Source organism: Pinus tabuliformis, chromosome 7 (genome assembly GCF_031772625.1).
Source record: "Pinus tabuliformis cultivar Carrire ecotype Pingquan chromosome 7, CPIR1, whole genome shotgun sequence".
Lineage (NCBI taxonomy): Eukaryota > Viridiplantae > Streptophyta > Pinopsida > Pinales > Pinaceae > Pinus > Pinus tabuliformis.
This window is the reverse complement of record NC_142293.1, coordinates 554,252,962-554,278,997: the sequence shown is the minus strand read 5'-3', so window position 1 is coordinate 554,278,997 and position 26,036 is coordinate 554,252,962. Positions and strand designations below refer to the sequence as shown.

Here is a 26,036-nt window from a genome sequence, read left to right as displayed (position 1 = left end):
GAATAAGTCGTGATTTCTCTGAGGCAGATAATGATTCTTCCTGAGACAGCTGAGGTCTCTTGTAGCCCAGGTCAACGCCTGAGGCACCCCGAGATCATCTGAGGCGGGTAACCCGAGTTCTCTGAGGCAAATTGATGAGGTTTCCTAAGATAGCTGAGGTCTCCTGTAGCCGCAGGTCGAAACCTGAGGCACTGAAAGTCATCTGAGGCAGGTCACCCGAATTTCTCTGAGGAAACATTCCGAGGTTGATGTGGTGCAAAGATACTCCTGAGTCTCAACCGTATCTTTCTCCTGAAGCAGTCTGAGGATCCTGGAACATAACAGAAGTCTCCCTTGTAGAAGTTGAACCCTCTTGAAGCTTGTTTGGTGAATTGGTTAAAAGACTGGTGCAGATCAGAATCTTCCACAGATAATACAGGCCCTGAGGCAGGTTGCAGAGGAACTTCCTGAGGTGATTAGAAGGTGGAATCCACAGATCTTGGAACTCGGCATTAGCTTAGCAGATTCGCATTGAGGTTATTCTAATTAGTTTTCTGACCAGAATTCACAAAAGAATACTAACTGTGCACAGACAGATCAGGTCATTGGTTACTTTCTGTTGAACTTGGAACTCATTGTTGATTGGCTGAGTTTCACTACATGTATAAAGGAACACTGACATCGTTGCTGAATGAACAGTGATATAGCTGTTGTTAAATGGGCAATGATAATTAGTGTGGATCATATAATACTGAATTATTGAATGAGTTGTCGGTTTCACCATTGAATGAGCAAAATAAATTTTATTGGAAACCCTTGATACCTGAAACCCTAGGTCAAAAATTACCCAAGGATTCTACAATGTATAAGGTTATGGTTGAAACTTGTGAACTGCTGAGTGAGGCACTTGACACCCCATTTCAATTGGTTTTTGCATTATTTGGTGACTAATTTCTGGTCTCTTTAACCTTCTTCTGACAGAGTTAGCACCCTTTGATTTGGTTGCAACTTGTAACAAGCTACATGGTATAATAGGAGTTCATTTGGATGCAAAACATGGACAAAAACTTTCCATAATACATATAAATTGATTCAACATCCAGTGCTTAGCTTGGAGTTCGATCAAAAGTGAATCATCCAATTCAGCAAAACTAATTTTAGCTGATTTATTGGAGATGTTGTCACCAAGGAAAATAAAATGCTTAGTCAGCAATGACAAGCTTCTGAATAATGGATACTCCTGCTACAAATTCAAGGAAAGAGAAAACCACCAAATAGACCCAATGTTAAGCACCAACTATCCGTTCATCCTAAGCCCATTTTTATGAATTTCAGGACAAATACTTTTGTACATTGAACACCCCTTGCACATACATGTATAAATTTATGATTGAAAGTTGAAACTTGTCAATTGCTCAGTGAGGCCCTTGACACCCCAATTAAGGTCAACTGACATATGCATTCTTTGGTGACCAATTTCTTGCCTCTTTAACCCTTTTCTGACCTAGGCAACATACCTTGGTTGGGTTGGAAGTTGTAACAAGCTACATGGTATAACAGGAGATCATTTGCATTGAAAAACAACGGACAAAATCAATCCGTAATACATATAAATTGATTCAACGTCCAGTGCTTAGCTTGAAGTTCAACAAAATATGAACCATCCAATTCAGCAAAACTAGTTTTAGCTACTTTACTATTGACGTTGTAACCAACAAAAATAAAATGCCTAGTCAGCAATGACAAGTTTCTGAATGTTGGATGCTGCTTCTAGAAGTTCAAGGAAAGAGAAAACCATCAAATACACTCAATGCTAAGCACCAACTATCCATTCAACATAAGCCTATTTTTATGAATTTCAAGGCACATGCCTTTGTAGATTAAACACCCCTCGCACATAAATGTATAAAAGGATGCAATATTTACTATTAACCTTTTCTAAATAGATTCCTGCAAAACAAAAGCCTAGAGCTACAAGAAAAAAGACTGCTTTGCATGTACAATATTATAATTTCTTTATAAGATGCAACAACAAAAATTTCTCTGTACCGACTTGAAAGCAAAGGGCTAGTCACTATCTGCACTTTGTCAACGATTCTACCAAAACAGCCAGTCATAAATATAAGTATCAGCATAACTAAAACGTCTTGAAATATTGTGAGCAAGTAGGTTTAGTTACCTGCCATGGTTGTTGAGTAAAGGAAGCCACGAACCCTCTGTTAAATACAAAGACAATAACACAGCTTTGTTAACTATATTTCTAATGATGTTTAAGTGTGAAATTACCAAAATGAAGTTTTAGTAGGAGATTACCAAAAAACTTTCCCCAACAAACAAATGAAATGGCTCCGATGTTCAAATTTCGATGTACTTTCCCATATACATACACACATACCTATATGTGTGTGTGTATGTACATGCATACATACATATACTTACATGTCTGTATATATGTGTGTGTGTGTGTGTGTCTGCCAACATATACGTTCAATACAATATAACATTCCTACATTACTATAAAGAATATGAGAACATGTGAACAGTTCACAATTTATCCTGATTGGATAATCCTTGGTGACTAAATTCAGAGGATGATTTTTTTATGATTCCAATAACAGAGCAATGGGATAAAACATCTCATCAAAAGGCACACTGCCACTTGCTCACATCTAGCGCAGAGGCATCATCAGGTACAGTGTAAGTTGATGAATTTCGCATAGATGCTGTCATCTGCTCTATTTCTTCTGTTGTATATGCTGCAATGCAATATCCAACGAGTCGAAAGTCAAAAACTGTACTTGGTACATAAATTATCTTTTCCAAATTAAGAATAACTTCGATAAGTCCAAACAATGCTACTTCTTCAACAAAATATATGAATGGATCTTTCTATCCACAGACAATGATTTTTGCCTCGAAACTTTTATTCTTATCAGAAGAATATGTATACAAAAAAGCAGCAAGGCATCCTGATTGGCTATGACACACAAAAATATTGAATGCTAGTTTATTGCAATTTGCTCATTATCCAAAGCATCAACCTCTCCTTTGGTTTCTATCAAATCTATTAGAATATTTCATACTCATTTTCATATAGATATGACTTTTCAACAATAGAAAAGTCAAAAAAGTACACGCACAGGAGTAGAAAAGTTATACACATGCAAGAAAAGCTATAAAAACTATTTTAAGACTGGGCAATCTATTTTGGGAAAAGCTGAAGATTATCTTATCTTCAGCAACCAGTTTTATATTGTAGACTGAAATATATGGTATTGTGCAATGCAAACAAATGCAAATGATTCAAAATCATTTCTTTAATCATATGCCTTGTGTGCTCTGACAAATCTAAGATGGCATCAAAGCCATCGTCAAGTCTATCAGCTTTTAAGGAAGAAAGCTGAGTTTCAAAGGCGAAGAGTGCCACTAGATGAACACCAGACCTGCTGAGAACCATGGCATATAATGATTTTGCCAAGTACAGATAAGTTTCTGAGTGTAACAACTGATTTTCTCAGAATAGCAACTGACTTGCTGATTGCATTATACAGGTTTTCACATGCCAGTGTAATGCTGTACATGTCAGTTTTTATGCTTTGAGGACTGCAATGTAACTTTGGAGGCCTGTTTCACCCTGCGTCTTTCAAATCATCCTACTCAACCTTATTTGTGGCCAGGGATCAACTTCTTGAAATGCGCATATGATTTCCAACCCAGCCATCTGAATATTTAGCAATGATCTAATTTAGATACCCAACCTAGAAATATTATTCCAAGCAGTTGAATTTGACAACCTGAACTATGTATAACATGTCAGTAGAAAAAACCCAATTTTTCCAATGTTGGGGCAACATTGTGCGAAAATTGGGTCAGCTGGGCCAAAAAGACCCAAAATTGGGGGTTGCACTCACAACCCCTCACATTTGAGAGCCCATGGAAAAATCTATAAATAGAGGGGAGATGAAATCAAATGATCATCATCGAATTAGATCTAATACATCTGTTTTCTTGAGTTGTGGCTCTGAAGGTTTTAAGACCCCATTTCTCCTACTAATTTCGGTGGTGAAAGATTCCACCCTAGTTAGTAAACCTATTTTATCATTTCTATTCTGTTCTGGCAAGCCGGGAAATTTATCTATCTGAAGAATAACAGAGTATTTGGTGGAGAACCTGAGACAAGGCATCCGAATTCCTCCTTAAGCTAGAAGTGTCACAAGTTGATCTGAGGCAAAACAGAGGCCAAATCATGGAGCAGATCGAAGCATTGAGGCCAAATACCTGCGAGATCATCCTGTGGCAGAGAAGAACCATCTGAAGTAGGCTGAAATACCTCCTGAGGTTGAACGTCATCATCTAAACAGCTTCTGAGGCCGAAATTGTGCAAGATTATCCTGGGACATATCCAATGGTAGTCTTCCTGTAACCGTCCAAATTCTTCAGAGTATAAAAGAGGTCTTTCAAGCAAGTCTGAGCCCTCCCTGAGGCGAGACGGAGGTCTGGAGCAGACCCGAAATTCCTGAGGCAAATACAGTAACTCTGAGGCAGATTTTCGGAGGAGTTTCTGAACAGATTAAGGGCAGACCAGAATTTGATCATCCACACGCACCTTGCTATCTCCCTGAGGTAACTTGGCTTCCATTTCTGAGTTTCAGTGGCTCTTGGGCAGTTCCTGTAGCAGAATAAGGGCTTCGTCCTGAGGCTAGTCAGGTAGTTTCTCTGGTCAGGACCGCACAACAGTATAGTGTAGCTCAGATAATTTGATAAGGTCCAATTGCTTAATAATCAAGCTCCGCTGAATTCGGAATTATACTAGAGCTGTTTGGAATTGTACTGGAACTGGTTGAAATTATGTTGGACTGTTGAATTCGGACTATACTAGTACTGTTGAATTTGATGAATAATTAAACTATAGCATTGCATTGAATGGTTTATCATGTTGTTGAAAGAGCAGTACTGGAAGAGCTTTGTGTCATTTTCTGAACAGAAAAAGAATTTTGTTGAAAACTTAGTTGCTTAAGGAACCCTAGGGCAAAAATTTTCCCTAGGATATCGCAGCAAAAGCATCCGGTCAGCTTGTGAGTGCGTAAGACTTGTATGCTTCCAGAATATGCGAGCAACGTCACAGTAAGAAGAAAGTGGAACACCCATCATCCAGCCATGGGAGATAGAACAGGGAAGGAGAACAGGATCCCGGTGTCCTACTAAATGCAATACTCCAGGGACAGCAGCAAATGACCAATGAGCTAATGGCAAGGACGACAGCAGATGGCTCAGGTTATTGTCCCAAGCCTTAAACAATCTTGGTAACAGTAGATTGAACACTAGTAATAGGGCGGGTACTGAAAGAAGCGGTAACCATAATCCTGGCTCCTCCAATGCTGTTACTCAAACAAACAACAGGTCAACCAGTGAAAGGAGTCATTGACCCTTACTTCCTCATTTTTTAAACAGTCAGACAACAGCGACCCAAGGAGCAGCAAAGCCAAATGGTCATTTTGATGATTACTTTCAAGTTTCGGGAGTATGCAGCACTAGAAGAGAATTCAGAATACTCAGGTAGCCATAACTTTCCAAGAATACAGCAACATCAAATACAGAAATAGACCCAGAGGGAAGCCTAATTCTGATCTAATGTGCAAGGTAAGTAAACTATCCCTCCCTTCTTTTGATGGATCATCTAAATGTTCAGCAAGAGTTTGGGTGCAAAAATTGGACACCTACTCCAGACTGAATCCTATGTTAGAAACAGACGCAAAGATTGATAGATAGATTTGATTGAAAGAACCCGGATATACACTTCAGAAAGCTCGCACAACTCAAACAGGCTGGATCACACAAAGAATACATCACAGAAATCGAATGAACTACTGTCATGGTGACAAACATATTTGAAGAAAGACTAGGCATTCTCTTCACAGAAGGATTATCCAAAGTTCAAACCCTTACAAGGTTGGGTTAAAGCATTCAATCCCGCAACTCTACAAGACGCCATCAAGAAGACTCGTTATTTGGGGAATGCATCAACCAAATCTAAAGTTCCGTCCAAGCCTTTCATCCCTCAAAAAGATAAGGCAAAGAAACTCTTTCAACTGGATTGGCCCGAGAGGGACAGATTGGATGATGATACCCAAAGCGAACTAAGGCAAAAGAAGCTTTGTTTGGATCCAGGACATCGATGTCTAGGAAAAGGAAAAATCCACTACATTGAAGTAGTCTTCAATGATGAGAATGAAGAAGAAGAGCCCACCCCAAATGATGAGCCTAGCAGCCCAAAGAAAGAACAACACCATGAAGAAGCTAAGGAGGAAAAAACTCGGAAAGAAAAGAAACCTCAACCGCAAGTTAAGATTTCTTCCCTATCAAGAACCCCTAGGTATTACACTTTCAGGATCAGGGGAGTTATCAAGGGACAACGCATCACAGCTTTGGTTGATGGAGGAGCCACGCACAACTTCATTGATGCAGCATTAGTAGCAAATAGAGGACATCCCACAAAAGAATTCGAAGGTCTTGATGTGATAGTAGTGGATGGTTACAGCTTGGATTGCACTCGAGTAATTCGAGGTTTGAGCGTAACACTTGGTAATTACACTTTCACTAGTAATTTTTATGTAATAGATCTTGCAGATATCAATGTAGTGTTAAGGGTTCAATGGTTATACTAACTAGGAAAGTTCACTATGGACTACCAAGCAATCATGATGGAATTTAAAGCACCCAATAGCAGTAAAGTAGTATTGAGAGGCATGGCCAATGGCAACCCTCAAGTTGTTTCTGCCAGAAGAATGGAGGTCAGATTTAGGCATGGAGACATAGTGTACGCTGCAAAGTGCAAGATCACCAGCTGGAAGACACCCAACAATAGCGGGTCGCACTATAATGCATACATTCAACAAGTACTAAGCAAGCATGGTCAAGTATTTGATGATATTCCCCCAGGATTACCTCCTAAAAGAGGATTTGACCAAAGGGGCCAAGCCCATAATCACCACACCATATCAGCACCCAAAGAAATTTAAGGACGAGATAGAGAAGGCAATCCAAGAATTGCTAGCTATGGGACACATCAGACCCAGCTCAAGTCCATTCACCTCTTCAATGGTTCTAGTTAAAAAGAAGGATGGAATGTGGAGGATGTGTATTGACTACCGGACACTCAACAAAAGGACCATCAAAAACAAGTACCTTATTCCCAGGATTGATGAATTACTAGATGAATTGCATGTAGTATATTTTTCCAAGATTGATCTACGATCAAGATATCATCAAATTTTGGTTCGAGAGCAAGATGTGTTGAAAACAAGGGTACCAAGGAGGTGTTTCCTAGGCATTTCTCATTTTGGCCTAGGGAGACACATTAATCACCTTTCGTCTAAGTGACAATGTGAGTTTAAGTTTTAATTAATGTCAAGGGGCTAACGTACTTTTTATGTGGAGATGTATTAGGTACTTTAAATTATTAAAGTCACATGTGTTTTAAAAATCACTTTATGTGAAAAAATACTAAGTACACTTTATATTATTAAAGTGACTTTTATATTCTAAAAGTGACTTTATGAGAAAAAAGTGACCATGGTACTAAAACATTAAAAAGTACTAGGGAGGCTCATTAATAGAAGGGGGGCCACATTAAAAAGGGGGTCAAGAGGAAATGATATCCACCCTTGATCTAATGAGCTGCCATTAGATCTAAGGGTTAGGGTTCTCATCTTATTGAGAAGACAAGGGAGAAAAAAGGAAGATTGAGCTCATTATTCTCATAAGAGCTATTGAGGATGAGGAGAAAGGAGATGGGAGGAGGATAACTTTGAGAAATTGTACTACAGCAGAGAGAGCAAGGACTTTGAAAAATATGCAAATGCAGTCAAATTCCACTTTGGACTACTCATTTGAACTCTAGACAATAGGGTATCACCCCTATCTGTTACCCATAGGGTTGGAGTAGTAGCTCATCCTATCTTGTTCTTTAAAGAGTATACCCCAGTTGGCATCATACCCACAAGCTAGGCTTGTTGGGATTATCCCTCCCCATTTGACTAACGGGTGAGGAGGCTTGGGGGCGTGAGATCCTTACCTTTGGTAAGTCGGATATCTCGCCCAAGCTAGGATTATGATGTAAGTTTTCTATCACATGACTCTTAAGGTTCATTGTTGGGAAGATCGATAAGCATTAGGATGGGTTGGGTAGTCGCTCACCTACATCACCTATTGCTCGATATGGGTTGAGTAGTAGCTCCCCCCATGATATTTTTGGGTAGTAGCCCGATGAGCAGATAGGGTTGAGCATATTTGTACACATGATGGCAGGATGACACATTGATCGATGGACGGGTTTTACAGGTGGAATTCTCCCTAGTTGAAAGAGAGTGTCAAAAATATGCAACTGCGGTCAAATTCCACTTTGGACTACTCATTTGATGGAGCTGATGATGCCATTGAATTCCTATTTTCAAGAGGACCAAAATCAACCTAAATATCATCTCGTTCGAACAAGCAGAAGTTGGTTTTTGATTTTGTCCACCCACTCATGGGTATGGCATCAGGTCGGCTTCCCTCTCATGCAAGTCGTCCTCAGCATCCAATGGACATTGTTGAACACCCCTAGAAACCTATAAATACAAGTGACCTAGAAGCTCATTTGGACATCACAAAATCAAGCATCTTCTTCTCTTCTATCTCATTTGGTTTGGCACATTGGCGAAGGAAAAGGTCGTACGAAGGTCTGAAGTCTCAAATCCAAACTCACACAAAATTAGGGTTTCTGTTCCGGACGTTGGCACAGAACTAGGAAATTTTGTCCCCTGGATGCATGCATGCTATGGTCAAGACAGCGTCCAGGAAGCTATAGACGTAGGCACGCTAACCTGAAGGGAGTGTCCAGGGGTTTGACTACAGTTGACCATCATCCGAAGTTTTCTGAAGTTGTTTGAAGTCTAAATCAAGTTGTCTCTGATATATTCTACCACTATAAACTGGTTTCTGAAGTTGTTGGGTTATATTACTGATCATATTGTATTGGGCTCATTATACTCTCTACTGAACATTTTATGACAATCTAATAAAAGAAGAATTTCAAAGGGTTTTCCCCCTAGTGGGGTTTTCCCCTGGTCTTTGACCAAATTTGGCATCTCTTATTGATGTATTGATTGTCTTCTTTGTCATTGCATATATTGTTCTATCTTCAATTACTGTTGATGAATGGAAAGACTAATTATAATTTGAAATATTGCTAATTGAAGTTTGGAATTGGGCTAAAGTAATTGATACAGCATAGAACAATCTGAAAAATTAACATGGTATCAGAGCTAAGGTGAAGGACAAGCCCAAAAGGAGACAAGCCTTGAAGCACTCATCTTTGGAAAGTTGAAAGAACCGATCTAGTCAAAGTCAAGATGACTTCCTACTTCAAGAGTGATGAGAAGTTGGGTGACTCATCTAATTTTGCTACATGGAAAGTTAGGTTGGAGATCATAGCTGATAACAATGATGTTTTGGACTACATTCAAGGAAAGGTACCTGAGCCTCCAGAGAATGCATCCGTTGTTGTCAAGAACAAGCACAAGAAAGGTGATTTGAAAGCAAAACAAATTATAGCTAATGGTTTACAAGATAATCTACTTGCATATGTTGGGAACTTGAGAAGGTCTAAAGACATGTATGATAAGGTAGTCGACATGTATGAGGTCAACAATTTGAATGAAATCCTCACCTTGAAAGATCAACTCAAAGACACCAAGATGAACAAAGGAGAGTCCATACAATCCTACATAATGAGGATCTCTCATATTAGAGATCAATTGCTAAGAGTTGGAGAAGTTGTGCCTGACAGGGAACTGGTGGTCATGACTCTAAGAGGTCTCCCTCCTATTTGGGAAACATTCATCACTACTATAAGCAACACAAATGTCCTCCCTTCATTTGATGAAATTGTTGGAAAGCTCACTCAAGAAGAGTCAAGGATGATAGGAAGAGGAAGGATTCAAAAGCACGAAGAAGGAGAACCCGTTGCATACATCGCTCATGACAAGAAGAAGAAAGGGAAAGGAGGTCCATCAAATTCAAGAAAGCCTCCTCCTCGAAATTCTGGTGGAAGAAAGGAATATGTGAACATTGAATGCTACAATTGTCATAAGAAAGGGCACTATGCTTGAGATTGCCCCGAGAAGAACAATGGACCACATTATAATACTAGAAGCAACAACAACACGTTCAACTAACCGAAGGAATGACCACAATGGAAGAAATGATAGAAGAAGAAAAGATGCTCCAAGTGACCATGAAGAAGATTGTCGTCCACAAAAGAAGTCAAAATTCTCCAGGTATGAAAGTAATGTTGCGAATCAATATGAATATATTCTTATTTCCGCTCTTACTAGTTCATCTCCTCTAGATTCGTGGGATAGTTGGTTGGTTGATAGTGGGGCCACTCATCACTTCTCTGGTTACAAGGAAGTTCTCTCTAACTTGGTAGAGAGGGAGTCAAATTTGAAAATCATTCTTGGAGACAACTCCACTCATCCCGTTAAAGGTTTTGGATCCGTCAAATTTCATTTGAATTTTGGGGAATCTATTGTACTACATGATGTAATGTATGTGCCTGGGTTAAAGAAGAATTTGGTATCAATATCTGCTTTGGAAGACAAAGGGATGAGGGTTGCTTTCATCAAAGGAAAGGTTCTTACTTGGCCTGTTGGATCACTTATGAGAGATGCATTCACTTTGGGAACAAGATATGAAGGACTCTACAGGGTCACTGGAAGACCACTACTAGCATTGGTTCATAATACAAATCATCTAAGCGAATTATGGCACCGAAGGTTGGCTCATCTTCATTATGATGCTCTTCCGAAATTGGAGAACTTGGTCTCAGGGATTCCAAAGGTTCAAGCTCAACATGATGGAGTATGTCCGAGATGTGCTAGTGGAAAAATGACAAGGGGACCATTCCCCTCTAGTGAAAACAAGACCACTGATATCCTCCATCTCATTCATTCCAACATATGTGGATCGATGCCCATGCACTCTATTAGTGGATATCTCTACTACATCACATTCATTGATGACTTTTCAAGAAAGACATGGATATACTATTTGAAGCATAAGGATGAAGCCTTCAAAACATTTAAGGAGTTCAAAGCATTGGTTGAAAATCAAACAGGGAAGAAGATGAAAATATTCAAGTCCAATAATGGTGGAGAATACATGTCAAATGAATTCATTGAATTTTGCAAAAAGGAAGGTGTCAAGAAGGAAACAATTGTGCCATATACTCTCGAACAAAATGGTCAAGCTGAAAGGAAGATCGGGTCTATAGTAGAAGCCACTCGAGTGATGCTTCATGATCAAAAGTTGGCTAAATTTCTTTGGGTTGAAGCTTCACATGCTGCCGTATATGTTCAAAACAGGGTGCCTCATCAAGCTTTGGAAAATAAGACTCTCGAAGAAGTATTTACAGGTGTGAAGCCCGACATTAGTCATCTTCGCATATTTGGATGTCTTGTATATTTCCATGTGTCGAAGGACAAAAGGAACAAATTGGAAGCTACAGGAAGAAAAGGTACGTTTGTTGGGTATTGTGAAAATTCTAAAGCATTTAGAATATATATTCCTAGTCAAAGGAAGGTCGAAATTAGCAGGGATGTTACATTTGATGAAGATGTCGCTCTTGGAAAAGCAAGAGACCTTCCTCCGCCTCCTCCTCCCGAGAAGAATGGTGATATGGATATCTTGGATGGCTCGTCTGTGCCCGAATCCGAGACTGATATTGTTGATGATCCCATGGAGCCCATGGATCCCTTAGATTCTCCTCCTAGTAATCCTCCTACTAGGAAGAGACCACTTTGGCTCCGTGACACTCTTCAGGATGCTGATAGTCATGTGTCTATCCAAAGATCGTTTAGAGAAAGGAAGAAGCCATGCAGGTACCAGGGATATGTTGCAACCATGAGCACTATAATTCGAGCCGAACCTTCCACGTTCGAAGATGTTGTAAAAGTACAAGTTTGGAAAGATGCTATGGCCAAGGAATATGAATCTATTATGAAGAATGATCTATGGGATGTTGTGTCGAGACCGAAGGGGAAATCTGTGATAACTTCTAAGTGGATATTCAAGATCGAGTATGGAATTGATGGAAGCGTTGAAAAATACAAGGCGAGATTCATGGCTCGAAGATTCTCGCAGAAAGAGGGAGAAGATTATGATGATAAATTTGCACTTGTGACTCGATATACAACCATTCGTTCGATAGTTTCCCTTGTCGTAGGTTAAGGATGGATCCTCAATCAGATGGACGTAAAGATCGCATTCCTCCATGGCATGCTACAAGAAGACGTATACATTGAGAAACCATTGGGATTTGAAGTAGAAGATCGAAAGACACACGTTTGTAGATTGAAGAAGGCATTGTATGGTTTGAAGCAAGCCCCAAGAGCACGATACGCCCGCATAGACAGTTATTTGGTGAAGCTAGGATTCACAAGAAGCAATGCTGATCTTCAAGGTAGTCCAAGGTATGCCGTTGATTTTGGTTTTATATGTTAACGATCTATTCTTGACAAGTAGTGAGCCTTTAATGATCGAGTGTAAGAGGGAGCTATCCTCTGAATTCGAGATGAAGGACCTTGGACTCATGCACTATTTTCTAGGCCTTGAGGTGTGGCAAAGGCCCGATGAGATTTTCCTTTCACAATGAAAATATGTTGTGAAGTTGTTGGAAAGATTTGGAATGATAGAATGCAAGTCCCTACCCACAACAATGGAAATGAACTTTAGGAAGTTATGTGGAGAAGCTGCAAGACCCGATTTGGCAAATCCATCTGAATATAGACAGTTGAATGGGCTCTGATGTTCCTTGTGAACAACCGTCCGGACATATGCTGTGACGTGAACACGTCGAGTCAATTCATGACCTAGCCTCTCCATGCACATTGGACCGTTGCCAAACAAATTTTGAGATATTTGCAGGGGACGATTACACTTGGTCTGAGATACTCTGCCGAAGATGTTCGACTTCATGGATACACCGATGCTGACTGGGCGGGAAATGTTATCGACGAGAAAAGTATGTCAGCATGTTGTTTTAGTCTTGGATCTGCAATGATATCTTGGATGACCAGGAAGCAGAAGTTCGTAGCATTGAGTACCACCGAGGCAGAGTATATTGCCGCTAGTTGACTTTTGTTGACTCTCTCTCTTGTCTCTAATTTGAAAAATAGAATGAAATTTTGACTTGACTGGATATTGGATATTGGTTATGGATATTGGCTAGTCAATGTTTGACTTTGACTCTTGGATGTTGTACTCTCTTTGCTGAATACTTGAAGACAATCTAATAGAAGAATAATTGCAAAGGGTTTTCACCCTTGTGGGGTTTTTTCCTTGGTCATTGACCAAATATTGTGTCTCTTGTCTCTCGGTTGTATTTCATTGTGCATTGGAATAAGTGTTCTATCTAGTATTGCTCTACTGTCATTGGTTAAATTGAAGAGGTGGAATTTGTTAAAATGGATGTTATTGGATATTGTTGAAGTAATAGTTGCAACATAGAACAATTGATGAAAAATTAACATGACAAACCCTATAAGCATAGAATGGATGCTTTGACCTATTGACCATTGACCCAAGCATGAAACCCATGCTTTATGAGTAATTTTCTTTTACAATTTTCTTTCTTCATTACATGAGTCAAATGATAATTATGAAGACCAAAACTAGTTACATTCTCCAACACTCCCTCTTAACTAGGGAGGTATTCATAATTGACCAACCGGTATAAGGACAATACTCCCTTTGAAAAGTTCTCATAAGAAGAGTCAGATTGATAAGCCATCTTGTAAGCATCAACATTATGATCAACCAACATTGTCTCTAAGGCCTAACTAGACAAGCTCTACTTTATTCAAGAGCATTATGCTGGGAGGCTTTATGTGTGATACCGCACTACCTCTACAAGGCACATACCCCATCTGGATGTCCACAAGGTATGTCCTTTTAGGACTATTCTTATCTTGGATTCTTGGCCCTAAATCCTCAAAGAATATCGGTCCTCTTCGCCCACTCTTATCTTGGATACCTGTCATATCCTCAAAGAGTGTCAGTCCACGAGACTACTTCCTATCTTGGATTCCCAATCCTCAAGGAGTACCAGTCTTAGATGCTTATCCAATCCTCTAGACACCATTCTTTCCTTATGGCCTTCACTAAGACTTACGACTGTTAGTCCTGGTCTAGTGCATGACACATAAGGATAAGAACTATCCACCATCACTCCCTCTCAAACAGGGAGGATATCCTACTCCTATTCAAGGAGACTCCTTTTACTCCCTCTCAAATCTAGAGGAGATTCCAGACTTCCACAAGTTCTCTTACTTGTCTTTCATTCAGCTATCAGTTCCTCAAAGCTTGCATGGCTCCCTCTTTCCTTTGCATCTCATTATACCAAGCATGCTTCCTTTCTTGGTATCACAGGTCACGGAGCCATCTTTTCACGACAGGTTCCAGGTCATCCATCTTGCACATCACTTTCATCTTGTCTTCATTCATGAAGGCATTCTATCGAGCCTTCCTAGACTTCAAGTTGATCATAGTTTCCTCACGAAAGTGATCTTCCTTCTCGTAGTACGAACTTTGACCTTCAAGTTATCTTCTCGCACTGCTACCTTCCAATCCTAAAATAAGCATATCTTGAATTTATAGTTGCCAAGTACCAAACATTGAGTTTTCCCTCAATATTCCATCTACACAGTTGAACTTGCATTAACTGTCATCTTGTATACCTGCAACATCCTTCTAGATAGCAAAACAATATGTTAATCGGATAACCAATAATATATATTAACAACAAACTTACCTTACTATGACGACCTTCTCAACAAGGCATCAACATCCCCATATACCATCTCCACATGAGTCTACCTTTATGCATCAGAGTGCCCAAGGATCCAACTTGATTACCAAGTTACCATTTTCTTTTAAAGATCATGTTAGATGTTGAACATATAAATTCTAATGAGAAAGTCTCAACATTCTATCATTTTTAGTGTAAGTCAATTACATCTTCCTAGGCATCATAATGACTAACTTTTCTTGCAAGATTTATATGAGTCCTACCCAAAAATTATTTCAAATATACATTCCAATGCTTATTTCAAATATACATTCCAATGCTTTCATACAATCATCTAGATATTAGACCTTAAATGAATTAGCATCTCATTTTTAAAGAGAAATGAATCTCTTTCCTTATGAGACTGCAACCTAACCAACTACAATCCATCATCCTCTAAGAGAATTGTCATGATGCTTCTTCAAGAACCTCCAAAGTGATGGTTCTTTATAGGATCTTAAGGATCCACCTCAGCAAAATTATTGCCTCTAACATAATGTTAGACGATGAGAGGATGAACCTTATGCAAGTTGATCTCAAAATTTAAAAGACTAGATGATTCTTATAAAGCAATCCAACTAAGTAGACTTTAAATATGCCACTATCGCATGATGCCATACTAAATCAAGAAATACAATGATGCATGCTTACTCTGTTAATGAACTTGATAGCATCAATATTTCTACAGTCCTTACAGTTCCCTCCTTTCATCATGCTCACCAGAGCACAAGGGCTGATTTGCTTCTCATTTTGCTTCCTTCATTTTGTACCTACATTATTCATTGACAAGTACAACCAAGCAGAATAAACAATAACAAGAGCATGAAGACAGTTATGTCAATCTAAGGTTTTCATGGAATCTTAGAGGATGAATTCCTAGGGTTTTCAAATACAAACCCTAAACAACGCAAGAAACTTGATGTCATATCCTAGATTACATCCAATTCCACCTTTCTACAATATACCCTAGATTACTTGCAAACCCTAGAAGATACAAGCTAGGGTTTCTATGAGGGAACAAATAGATTAGAGATTAGGGTTTCCAAGTACCAACTAGGGTTTATAATCCCTAGATACCAACAACTTTCAACAAGATGAAGACTACAAACCCTAAAATCAAAACATGCAACAAAACCCTAAGATATTTTACGCATACCTTTATTCATCTATGCATAAAACAAATATACATACCTTATAGACAAGGACTACATACCTTTTCATTCATGATTACTAGAAGTTGCTACCAAACTTTCTTCAAGATTTCAAAAATGTTGTCATCTCTACTTGTTGTCACGATCTTCCTACTACTTTCAAGTCAAGATCTGAATAGTATGGTTCAAACTAGACTTTCGTTGTAGCTCCTTGCTCCAAGCAATACTTGAAGAGATCCTTCCGGCAAACCCAAGATGAGATGACTAGATGTTGCTTCTTTTGCAACATTGCTTCACATAGGTACCTCTGTAATTGTTTCTTCTAAAGAATTTCCTGTGACTTTGACCCTCAAAGTTGGGCTTCTTATAGCCACAATAAAATGCTTCTCCAAAAGATACGAGCTTGTCTCTTTTTCAAGATGCCACATTGTATTAAACTGTAGGGTTTCTTTTAGCTTTGATAATTTCTTGAAGAGGACTTCAGTCTTTCAAATCCAGTGGATCTGGCACCAAATCCAGCCTCAGCCCTCATTGTTATGACTTTCCAGAACAGACCCAGGATGCTTATTTTAATTTTGGTCTTTCATCCTCTTGTCTTAAAAGAATCTTCTTCATTGGCTAGAGGGTTTCTTCTAGACTACTGAAGATTTTCATTCGAACTTCTGCATAGGGTTTCTTACATTTATATGCTTTTAGAACAAGCCCACAAGTCAGTCTAGTTTCTTCTACTAGATACTTCTTTTTGGCTAGAATGATTATTTCTAGTCTACTGAAATTCAATTCGTCTGCTCAAGTCTTGACTTTTTCTTTGCAAGGTCTTCGTCCTTCCATACAGGACCCTCGACCTAAATTAGGCCTCTTTTCCTGCCCTTCAGACCTCTGAAAAAATGATGATAAGGTTGTCTAGGGTGAACATTTTTGTCCTTTTCAAGACCCTTGGTCGCATGTACATGACTGCTTCACTTCTAAAGTCTCGGCCTATCTTTATCCAAAGAACAAAGCCTTGCGGCCCTGAATAGACTTCCAATATGCCTCAAAGATATGGAAAAAGTGACTCCATTTACTTTCGCTTCCACATGCTACAACTTGGGCTATTTTCCAGCGTTCAGTTAGGCTTCTCAATATCCGTTCTAGCCATTGTATTGTTGAAGTTTCTAAGTCTTCTTAGTTAGAAACCCTCCATGCACTTTATCTGATTTATTCCTACCTACTTGTTCTGTTACGTAACAAGTTATTTACAATGTAAATACTGAAAATAAACACTAGTGCATGCTCAACATATTACAGATCAACGACTGAAAGAAACAAAAACAATCACACCATATGACACCATTATTTTTGGACCAATGTCCCCCGGAAAAAACCAATGTGGGAAAACCGGTGCAGCTATCTGAGGGTTTTCTTATTAAGCAATATCAGAGTACAATCTGGGTGCCAAAACTGGCCTACCCAACAGAGAATTTCCTTGGCAGTAATACCTCTCAGTTTGAGACAAATCTCCTCGCTAAAACCCTGGATAATCCTTCCGGTAGCTCCTCAGCTCCAATCTGCCCCAGAAACCCCAGCATCTACCCTTTCTCGACTGCGTCTGCCCATCATTGGCCCTGCGTCACCCTGGATGGGTCTGCGTCAGCCTTAGGAGGCCCTGCGTCAGCCTTCTAGCCCTTTGCGTCAGCAACGCTGGCCTCTCTAAGGCTCTACGCAGCTCCTGGTTGCCTCTGCGTGAGCCCTGGCGGCTACTGCGTCACTCTCTCTAGCTACTTGCTACTCTTTTGGCACTATCTCTGCCTCTCTATCTCTTTGTACTCAATGCCCCTCAGCTGCAACTCCCGATCACTAATTCTATCTCTCTCAGCAAACCCCGCTCTAGAGAATAGAATCACTGATCACTCTAGTGTATTCTCCAAGTGACCCTCAAGCCCCCTCTTATACTTTTCTCATTGACATATCAACGGCCGAGATTAAGTCCCTAATCAATAGCTAAGATTAGATCTAGCTTGGTGTACTTCTCCAAGTGACCCTCAAGCCTCTTCTTATACTTTTCTGTTGATATCTCAACGACAGAGATTAAGTCCCTAATCAACGGCTAAGATTAGCTCTGGCTTGATCCATGTCTTTTGGACCACTCTAACACAGTTTCATATTAATACACATTAATATTTTATTTCCCGAAGTTTAGAGTTAGGGACTCCATTAAAAATATTAATTATTTTAATATCTCCTGAACTATTTAGAATCTACCCAAACCCTTTCTGGGCATTGGAGATCTCATGTGCCCCAACCTCTCCACCAAATTTCGTGGCTAGAGCACATCCGATGCTACCCCAAATCAACACTCCCTCTTAGCGAGGATTGTGCTCTAGCAATACTCCTCACTAAATATTACTTTGATCATCCGACATCCGTCCCTGTGCTGATGCTAGGCCTGCTGCGCACCATCCTCTGCACTGTTGTATCCTGTATTGCTGCCCATGGTTCTGCGACTGCCACTGCAACATCTGTACGACAACTCCCTCTGCATCCGTGTTGTTGCTGGTCCTTTCTCCCAGCACTGCATCCGCACTGCACCTCCTCTCATCATGTTGCATCGTGTTGCCCACTACTGCACTGCAACTCAGTTATTGAGAAGTAAGTAACTGATCTCCCAACTCTGACCTCCCTGTTGAGCTAGAGACCCTCCTGATGCTGAAGCTCCCTCTGCCACTAACAAGTGCTCCCTCTCTGACCTCTGCGTTGCTGCAGCAACTCCCTGCATCTCGCACTGTTGCACACCTCTCTATGCCATCCTGCACTGGTGCAACACTCCTGTGCCTCTCACACTGCTGTAGCCTGCTAGCCTCGCGCTGTCTCGGGACTCCTGCACTGTAGCTCTCTCTGCCACTTCATCCGCATCCATCTCTACCCACATCAACCAGTCCTGCTACTCCTCTTCGGGGCTCCCATAGCAAGGTCTAATCCAAGAGGCTGGGTACCTCGAGGATCCTGCCCCTCATCGCTTGTAGTCCGCCTAACTACAGCTCGATGTCTCCCCACTTCCGCTCAAGTGGTGCATGTGCACTCATGGCACAATCATCGTCTGTCAAAACTTCCTTCTCTACCCGTGTTGGCACTGCCTTAGTCTCGGAAGACTCTCCCTTACTCTTCTTCCTTGGGCACTGGGTCGCATAATGACCCAACTCCCCACAGTGGAAGCACTTGATCTTGGAGAGATCCTTCTTCCGCTTTTCCTGCTTTCCCTCAGATGCTAGGGCAACATATTCCTCCTCCTGCTTGACTTTGATCCCCTTGTTGTTGCTACCCGTCTTCGACTGTCATCTGATTTCTTCTTGGCGAAGAGCAGCCTATATCTCATCCCAAGGTGGAAGTGTCCCTCTGCCTAATATACTCTGGACAAATACCTCCCAGTCTTCTGAGACTGCATTCAGGGCCGTCCTCACCATCAATTCCTGATCCAACGTGGCTTCTATAGGAATCAACTGATCTCGGATCTCGTTCAGTCCTCCGAGGAAGGTGTCAATCGGTTCTCCCGTCTTCATCTAATACGACCTCAATTGATTCTCTAGTAACATTCTTCTCTGCACAGAAGTATGCTGGTACAATTTCTTGAGGGCCTCCCACATCTCATACGACGTTTCCTTCTCGACAATGTGTGGTACTACATGGCCCTTGACCCCATCAAGGATGATGCTCTTGGCCCTCACCATTGCCTCCTCGTACTTGTCGTTATCATTGGGGTTGATTGGATAGCTATAACCTTTAAGGCGAAGTTCTTGACATGATTTCTGTCAAGTATGGATAAGATTATGGCCTTCCAGACTGCGAAGTTCGACGCTCCGTCCAGTCTATCCTAGTCTCTTACTCCGTGTAGTGCCATGATGCTCTTCTACTTCCCTCCTGGAAGTTCTCTGTTCGACTCCTCCGAGTCTCTACTTCCCGTCTGGAAGTTCTCTTCTGGACTCCCTTTGAGTCCCGATTTCCCTCCTTGGAAATCCTTCTGCCGCTGTCGAGATGCCCCCTACTCTGATCGTCTTGTGCAACTACACCACTGATCCGGGTTCCTCGGCTAGAAACCCTCGGTAGCAACTCCCTCCTCTTGGCCTTGCTCTGTCAAGTATTGTTCTGACTACAGTACCTCACCAACTCCACTCTGCAATATTCCCACAACCTTCTAAACCCCAGCAACCTGAAGGTGAGAGCTCCTAGGCTCTGCGCAATCTCGGCACTAGCAACCCAGCCTCCTCAGCCAATTGCGTCAACCCCTCCTAGCTTTTGCGTGACTCTGCGTGTGGCTCCCTTTGCCTTCCTTAGCCTTTGCGTGGCCTCTTCCTGGCTCACCCTTGATGACGCAGGCACTGTGTCACCTTTCCCTTGTCGCTGCTCTGCTAGAAACAACTTCTGTTACCTCGGGACAGTTGTTTTCTGTTGTTATTGCTCCGCTCGGCTGATGTCCTCAGTCCTCCTGTGATCTGCAATCATGCTCTGATACCATGTTGAAATTTCTAAGTCTACTTAGTTAGAAACCCTCCATGCACTTTATCTAATTTATTCCTACCTACTTGTTTCGTTACTTAACAAGCTATTGACAATGTAAATACTGAAAATAAACACTAATGCATGCTCAACATATTACAGACCAACGATTGAAAGAAACAGAAACAATCACACCATATGACACCATTATTTTTGGACCAATGTCCCCGAAAAAACCCAATGTGGGAAAATCAGTGCAGCTATCTGAGGGTTTTCTTATTAAGCAATATCAGAGTACAATCTGGGTGCCGAAACTAGCCTACCCAACAGAGAATTTCCTTGGCAATAATACCTCTCAGTTTGAGACAAATCTCCTAGTTGAAACCCTGGCTAATCCTTCCGGCAACTCCTCGGCTCCATTCTGCCCCAGAGACCCCTAGCGTCTGCCTTTTCTGGACTGCGTCAGCCCCTCTCTACCCAGCGCTGGCCCTGTGTCACCCTGAATGGGTCTACGTCAGCATTAGGAGGCCCTGCGTCGGCCTTGAGGCCCTTTGCATCGGCAACGCTGGCCTCTCTGAGGCTCTGCGCAGCTCCCGGCTGCCTTTGCGTGAGCCCTGGTAGCTACTGCGTCACTCTCTCTGGCTACTTGCTGCTCTTCTGGCACTATCTCTACCTCTCTGTCTCTCTGTACTCAATGCCCCTCAGCTGCAACTCCCGATCACTAATTCTATCTCTCTTGGCAAACCCCGGTCTAGAGAATAGAATTATTGATCACTCTGGTGTATTTTCCAAGTGACCCTCAAGCCCCCTCTTATACTTTTCTTGTTGACATATCAACGGTCGAGATTAAATCCCTAATCAATGGCTTAAGATTAGATCTGGCTTGATCCATGTCTTTTGGACCATTCTAACAGAGTTCATATTAATACACATTAATATTTTATTTTCCCTAAGTTTAGACTTAGGGACTCCATTAAAAATATTAATTATTTTAATATCTCCCGAACTGTATAGAATCTGCCCAAACGCTTTCTGTGTATTGGATATCTCATGTGCCCCAACCTCTCCACCAAATTTCGTGGCTAGAGCACATCCGATGCTACCCCAAATCAACATGTATAGGGCTTGACCTTTCTGCAATCAATCCACAAAGCTCGACCTTCAGATTAGAGAGAAAATACGAGTTGAAATCATGCACCAACCACCCAGATTTGATCTTCATCCATTCGACCATGCTCCTAATCTTTGTAGCCCTCAAGATAGTCACAAAAAGACACATAACAAGCCCTTTTTAAAAGTAATCTTCCGGCTTCCTATGCCTTCACCTTAGCTTTGATACCATGTTAGAAAAATTGATTAGGGCAGCGTTTTAAATTCATCTTTTCCTGTACATGACATTTTATTCTTCTTCTTATATTTATGCTTATGTTCTTATCATCAAATAAATGTCAAACATAAAGATCACAACCATAAAGAGAGAGACACCAGAAATAGGCTCCAAGCTAGGGCAAAACCCCTCCAAGGGGAAAACCCTAAAGAACTTTCTCTTCTTATAGAATCAATTTAAAGGAGACTTCCATGACCCAAAAACAAGACCCTTAGCTTCCTCCAAGACACAAGATAACAAGATAACCTGCTAGATAACCCAAGAGATCTTCAAGAGCACCGATATAGGAATTCTCCATGAAAATGGTCTCTTAGTCATCTCGGACCTAAGGTAACCCTAGGTCCCTTCATATGACAAGTTCGTCCACCTTCGCATGCCTTAAAGATGCTCTTTTATACCTTTGCTCCTCCTCCAAACTACAGACCACAAAACCAGATATGTGAGCTTCTTGTCTGACCTAATGGAGAGTGAAGTCATCCCTTTTTATAGCCTTTTGTGTGGCTCTTCAAGCCTACTTAAGGTCGACTTTACTAGTTGGCCAACTTTATCCCTTTTGGAGTATTTAGACTCTTCTAAAATACAAAATAATGTTTCTTTCTTTGATACATGTGCCCATAAGGGTCTTTTACAATGTAACAATGACCTTTGACTCATGACAAACCCTATAAGCATACAATGGATGCTTTGACCTATTGACCATTGACCCAAGCATGAAACCCATGCTTTATAAATAATTTTCTTTTACAATTTTCTTTCTTCTTTTGATCAATACATAGAGATTACATCATTACATGAGTCAAATGATAATTATGAAGACCGAAACTAGTTACATTCTCCAACAATTACAGCATTGAAGGAGCTATGAGAGAGATCATATTATTGCTAGAGGAGACTAGACTGTGGGCTCAAAATTATCAGTCCAGATCTTTGTGCAAATATTACCTCAGAAAGGCTCCTTCAAGGGAAGAAATAAGTTAATCTCTTGTATTTTTGTTGTATGAAATTCGAAGAAGCAAATACAATCCTCCTAGAAGAATTGGTCTTCCCTTTGAGGGTTTTTCCAAAGTCAGTTGACCAAAAACAAGTGTGTACAATTTGTATGTGTGTGCTTGTATTTTTCTCTTGTATTAGTGGTTGAAAAGTAAATGGTAGAGTAGCTCTTTGTTTCAAGTTAATGCAAATATGATATAAATATCAGTCACAGTTTTAAGATGAGTTTGGGCATTAAACCATGTAAAACTTGAAAACTGGGTTGGGACAGCACTCCATAACTTTCTACAAGATGTGCCAAAAACAGTGTTCTGATGCCATTATGGGCACTTTGAGTTTCTGGTCATGCCATTTGGGCTAACCAATGCCCTTGCCACATTCTAGTCATGTATGAACAGTGTCATCAACAAGCAGCTAAGAAAATTCTTACTGGTATTTTTTTACAACCTCCTCATGTATAGCAGGACATGGGAAGACCACTTGAGACATTTAGACAAAATTATGGGCATAATGAAAAAATAGTCACTCTATTCAAAGGCATCAAAATGTGAATCCAGGATGACGGAAATCCTTTATTTGGGTCATATGATCAGTGTGCAAAAAGTGCAGGTGCATCAAGAGAAAATTCAAGCAATATTGGACTGGACTATACCTAAGACTCTGACAGAGTTACGAGGATTCTACGGAATTTGCAACTATTACCGACGCTTCGTCAAAGGGTTCTTGCAGCTAAGAGCACCTCCAACAGACTTAACAAAAAAGGGAGCATTCAAGTGGACAGAAGAATTAAACAAGGTATTCAATAAGCTCAAGGAAGTAATGAGCTTATGTCTGGTACTGGCACTTCCCGATTTCAGACAAACCTTTGTATTAGAGTGTGACACGTCTGGAGAAGTAATAGGAGTTGTTTTGAAGCAGAAGGGACATCCAATCGCGTTTGAAAGTCAGAAGCTCCAAGATTCAGAGAGGCTTTCCTCCATATATGTCAAAGAGATGTTGGTTATTATGCACACTTTGGCAAAATTCAGGCAATGCTTGGTAGGAAGCAAGATCGTAGTCGCCATTTTTTGGAGCAAAAGGACCTAAATGAAAGACAGCAAAAATGTGTAAGTGAGGTCCAAGCTTATAATTTTGATATTGAATACGTAAAGGGTAAAAGAATATTGTGGTCAATGCACTCTACAGAAAACCAGTGACATGTTCCCTCATGGCGATCACTGAAGATTGGAAGGCTGTTAATTTTGGATAACAATGGTATGTTCTATGCTTAAGAGCAATTTACTTCAATTTTCTTATTAGCCCAATATCAATTTCCAGATTAGCAATCACATTAACATGACAGTAAATGCAGATAGAACATAAATAAAAACAGTAGAAGACAAGCCAAGACAAGAGGACACAAGATGTGGCGCATGCCAAGGACAAACCCCAATGTGGGGAAACCCTTTGATCAATTCTTCTTATTATTCTTGAAAAGTTCAGCAGAGAGAGAGAGTACAATATGCAAAATTCATTTGCCCAATCAAATTCAAATATGTCCAGTCAAACAGCAGCCACAGGAAGCCCTAACCAGAAAGTCAACACTGGTCAACAGGGCAAAATTTCTCCTCCAAAACAGCTCGGTCAAATCTAGTCAACTCGGCCTCCAACAGTGATTCGAATCAGCCCAAAATAGTGCCGAAAAACTCAGTCAAACTTGTGGTCAAACCCTCCTGCAGTCAACACTGGTTAAACAACTTGGATTGCCTCGATTTCTATGCCCAGAAATGCGGCCTGCCCAAACAGAAATATCCTCAAGAAAAATGCAGTCAAATCAAGTCAACAGTTGCCTGGCCAACATTGGTCAAACCCTCCTGCAATTCGGTCAACGCCGAAACAGAAAATTATAGTCTTCTTCTTCGAACGTGTGGAGAAGGAGGTTGCCCAAAAATCCATACCCAATCAGATCAGGAGAGAGAGATGTGTGTGAGGATGAGTGAGCAAATGAGGACGAGGCTCCTATTTATATGCAACATTGAGGATGAATAGACGTGTCTGTTGGGCTTTTGAGCCTATACATTAGATTGTTGGCCGACCTCGACAATTTGTCCATAAACGAAATAAATTCATAATTCCATTTGTACATGTCAGAATGAGATGATCTTTAGATCAATCCTACACCTCTCGGAAAGAGGAATCCAATAAAAATATCAGCTGCATCATATGAGCTGTCCAACGTGGAGTTTGGCCCTAGTTTCCAAATTTAGAAAAGGCTCACCTCTTGGTAGAATACTCCAAAAACAAGTTTGCATGTGCACTGACGGACAGACTGATACAAGATGACTGGTACAAGATAATCAGCAACATTATTTTCTATAAAGATAGAATATTTCCGGTCCCTGAATCTATGCTTGAGGAGAAAATCTTGAAGGCTACACATGACATACCATCAGCTAGACACCAAGGATTCTTCAAAACTTGACCAATCAAGGAGCGGTTTTCATGGAAAGGTCTCAAAGATGACATATTAAAATACATTAAGGAATGCATGACATGTCAACAAAATAAGGTCGAGCACACACATCCTGCAGGTTTACTCCAACCTTTACCAATTCTAGAGCAAAAATGGGAAAGCATCTCAATGGACTTCATTACAGGACTACCCAAAGCACAAGGCAAAGACTGCATCTATACAATGGTTGACAGGTTGACAAAATTTGCACATTTCTTTGCGATTCCAACTGATTACTCGGCCAAACAGGTAGCAGAATTGTTCTTCAAAGAAGTTTTCAGACTTCATAGACTACCTAAAAATATAGTCAATGATCGGGATAGCAGATTTATGGGAGCATTTTGGCAAGAACTCTTCAAGCTAGTAGGGATAGAATTAACCCCAAGCACCAACTATCATCCGCAAACAAATGGCCAGACAGAGATCGTGAATAAATGGATTGAGGGATACTTACGTAACAACGTGATTGGTCAGCAAAAAGCATGGATCAAATGGCTATACCTCGGGGAGCATTGTTACAACACCACTTATCATTTGTCTATTGGGATGACACCTTTCAGAGCATTATACGGTTATGACGCTTTGTCCTTTATTGACATTGTCTTCGGAGATAGCAGAGCCCCATTAGCTAAAGATTGGATACAAGAAAGCCAAGATATTCTCAAGACACTCAAAGAAAAC

The 26,036-nt window shown here is 40.6% G+C and overlaps 1 protein-coding gene across 1 annotated transcript in view; it reads right to left on the bottom strand.

Moving 5' to 3' along the window:
• Positions 1-26,036, bottom strand: part of TIM50 (Haloacid dehalogenase-like hydrolase (HAD) superfamily protein) — a 216,090-nt gene that overhangs the window by 151,535 nt on the left and 38,519 nt on the right. Inside the window, exons 2-3 of the mRNA XM_089458470.1 lie at positions 2,647-2,735; positions 2,159-2,195 (exon numbers count right to left, since the gene is read on the bottom strand). Of these exons, the coding sequence (XP_089314596.1) occupies positions 2,159-2,195; positions 2,647-2,735 (126 nt within the window). The remainder of the gene's footprint in view (positions 1-2,158; positions 2,196-2,646; positions 2,736-26,036) is intronic.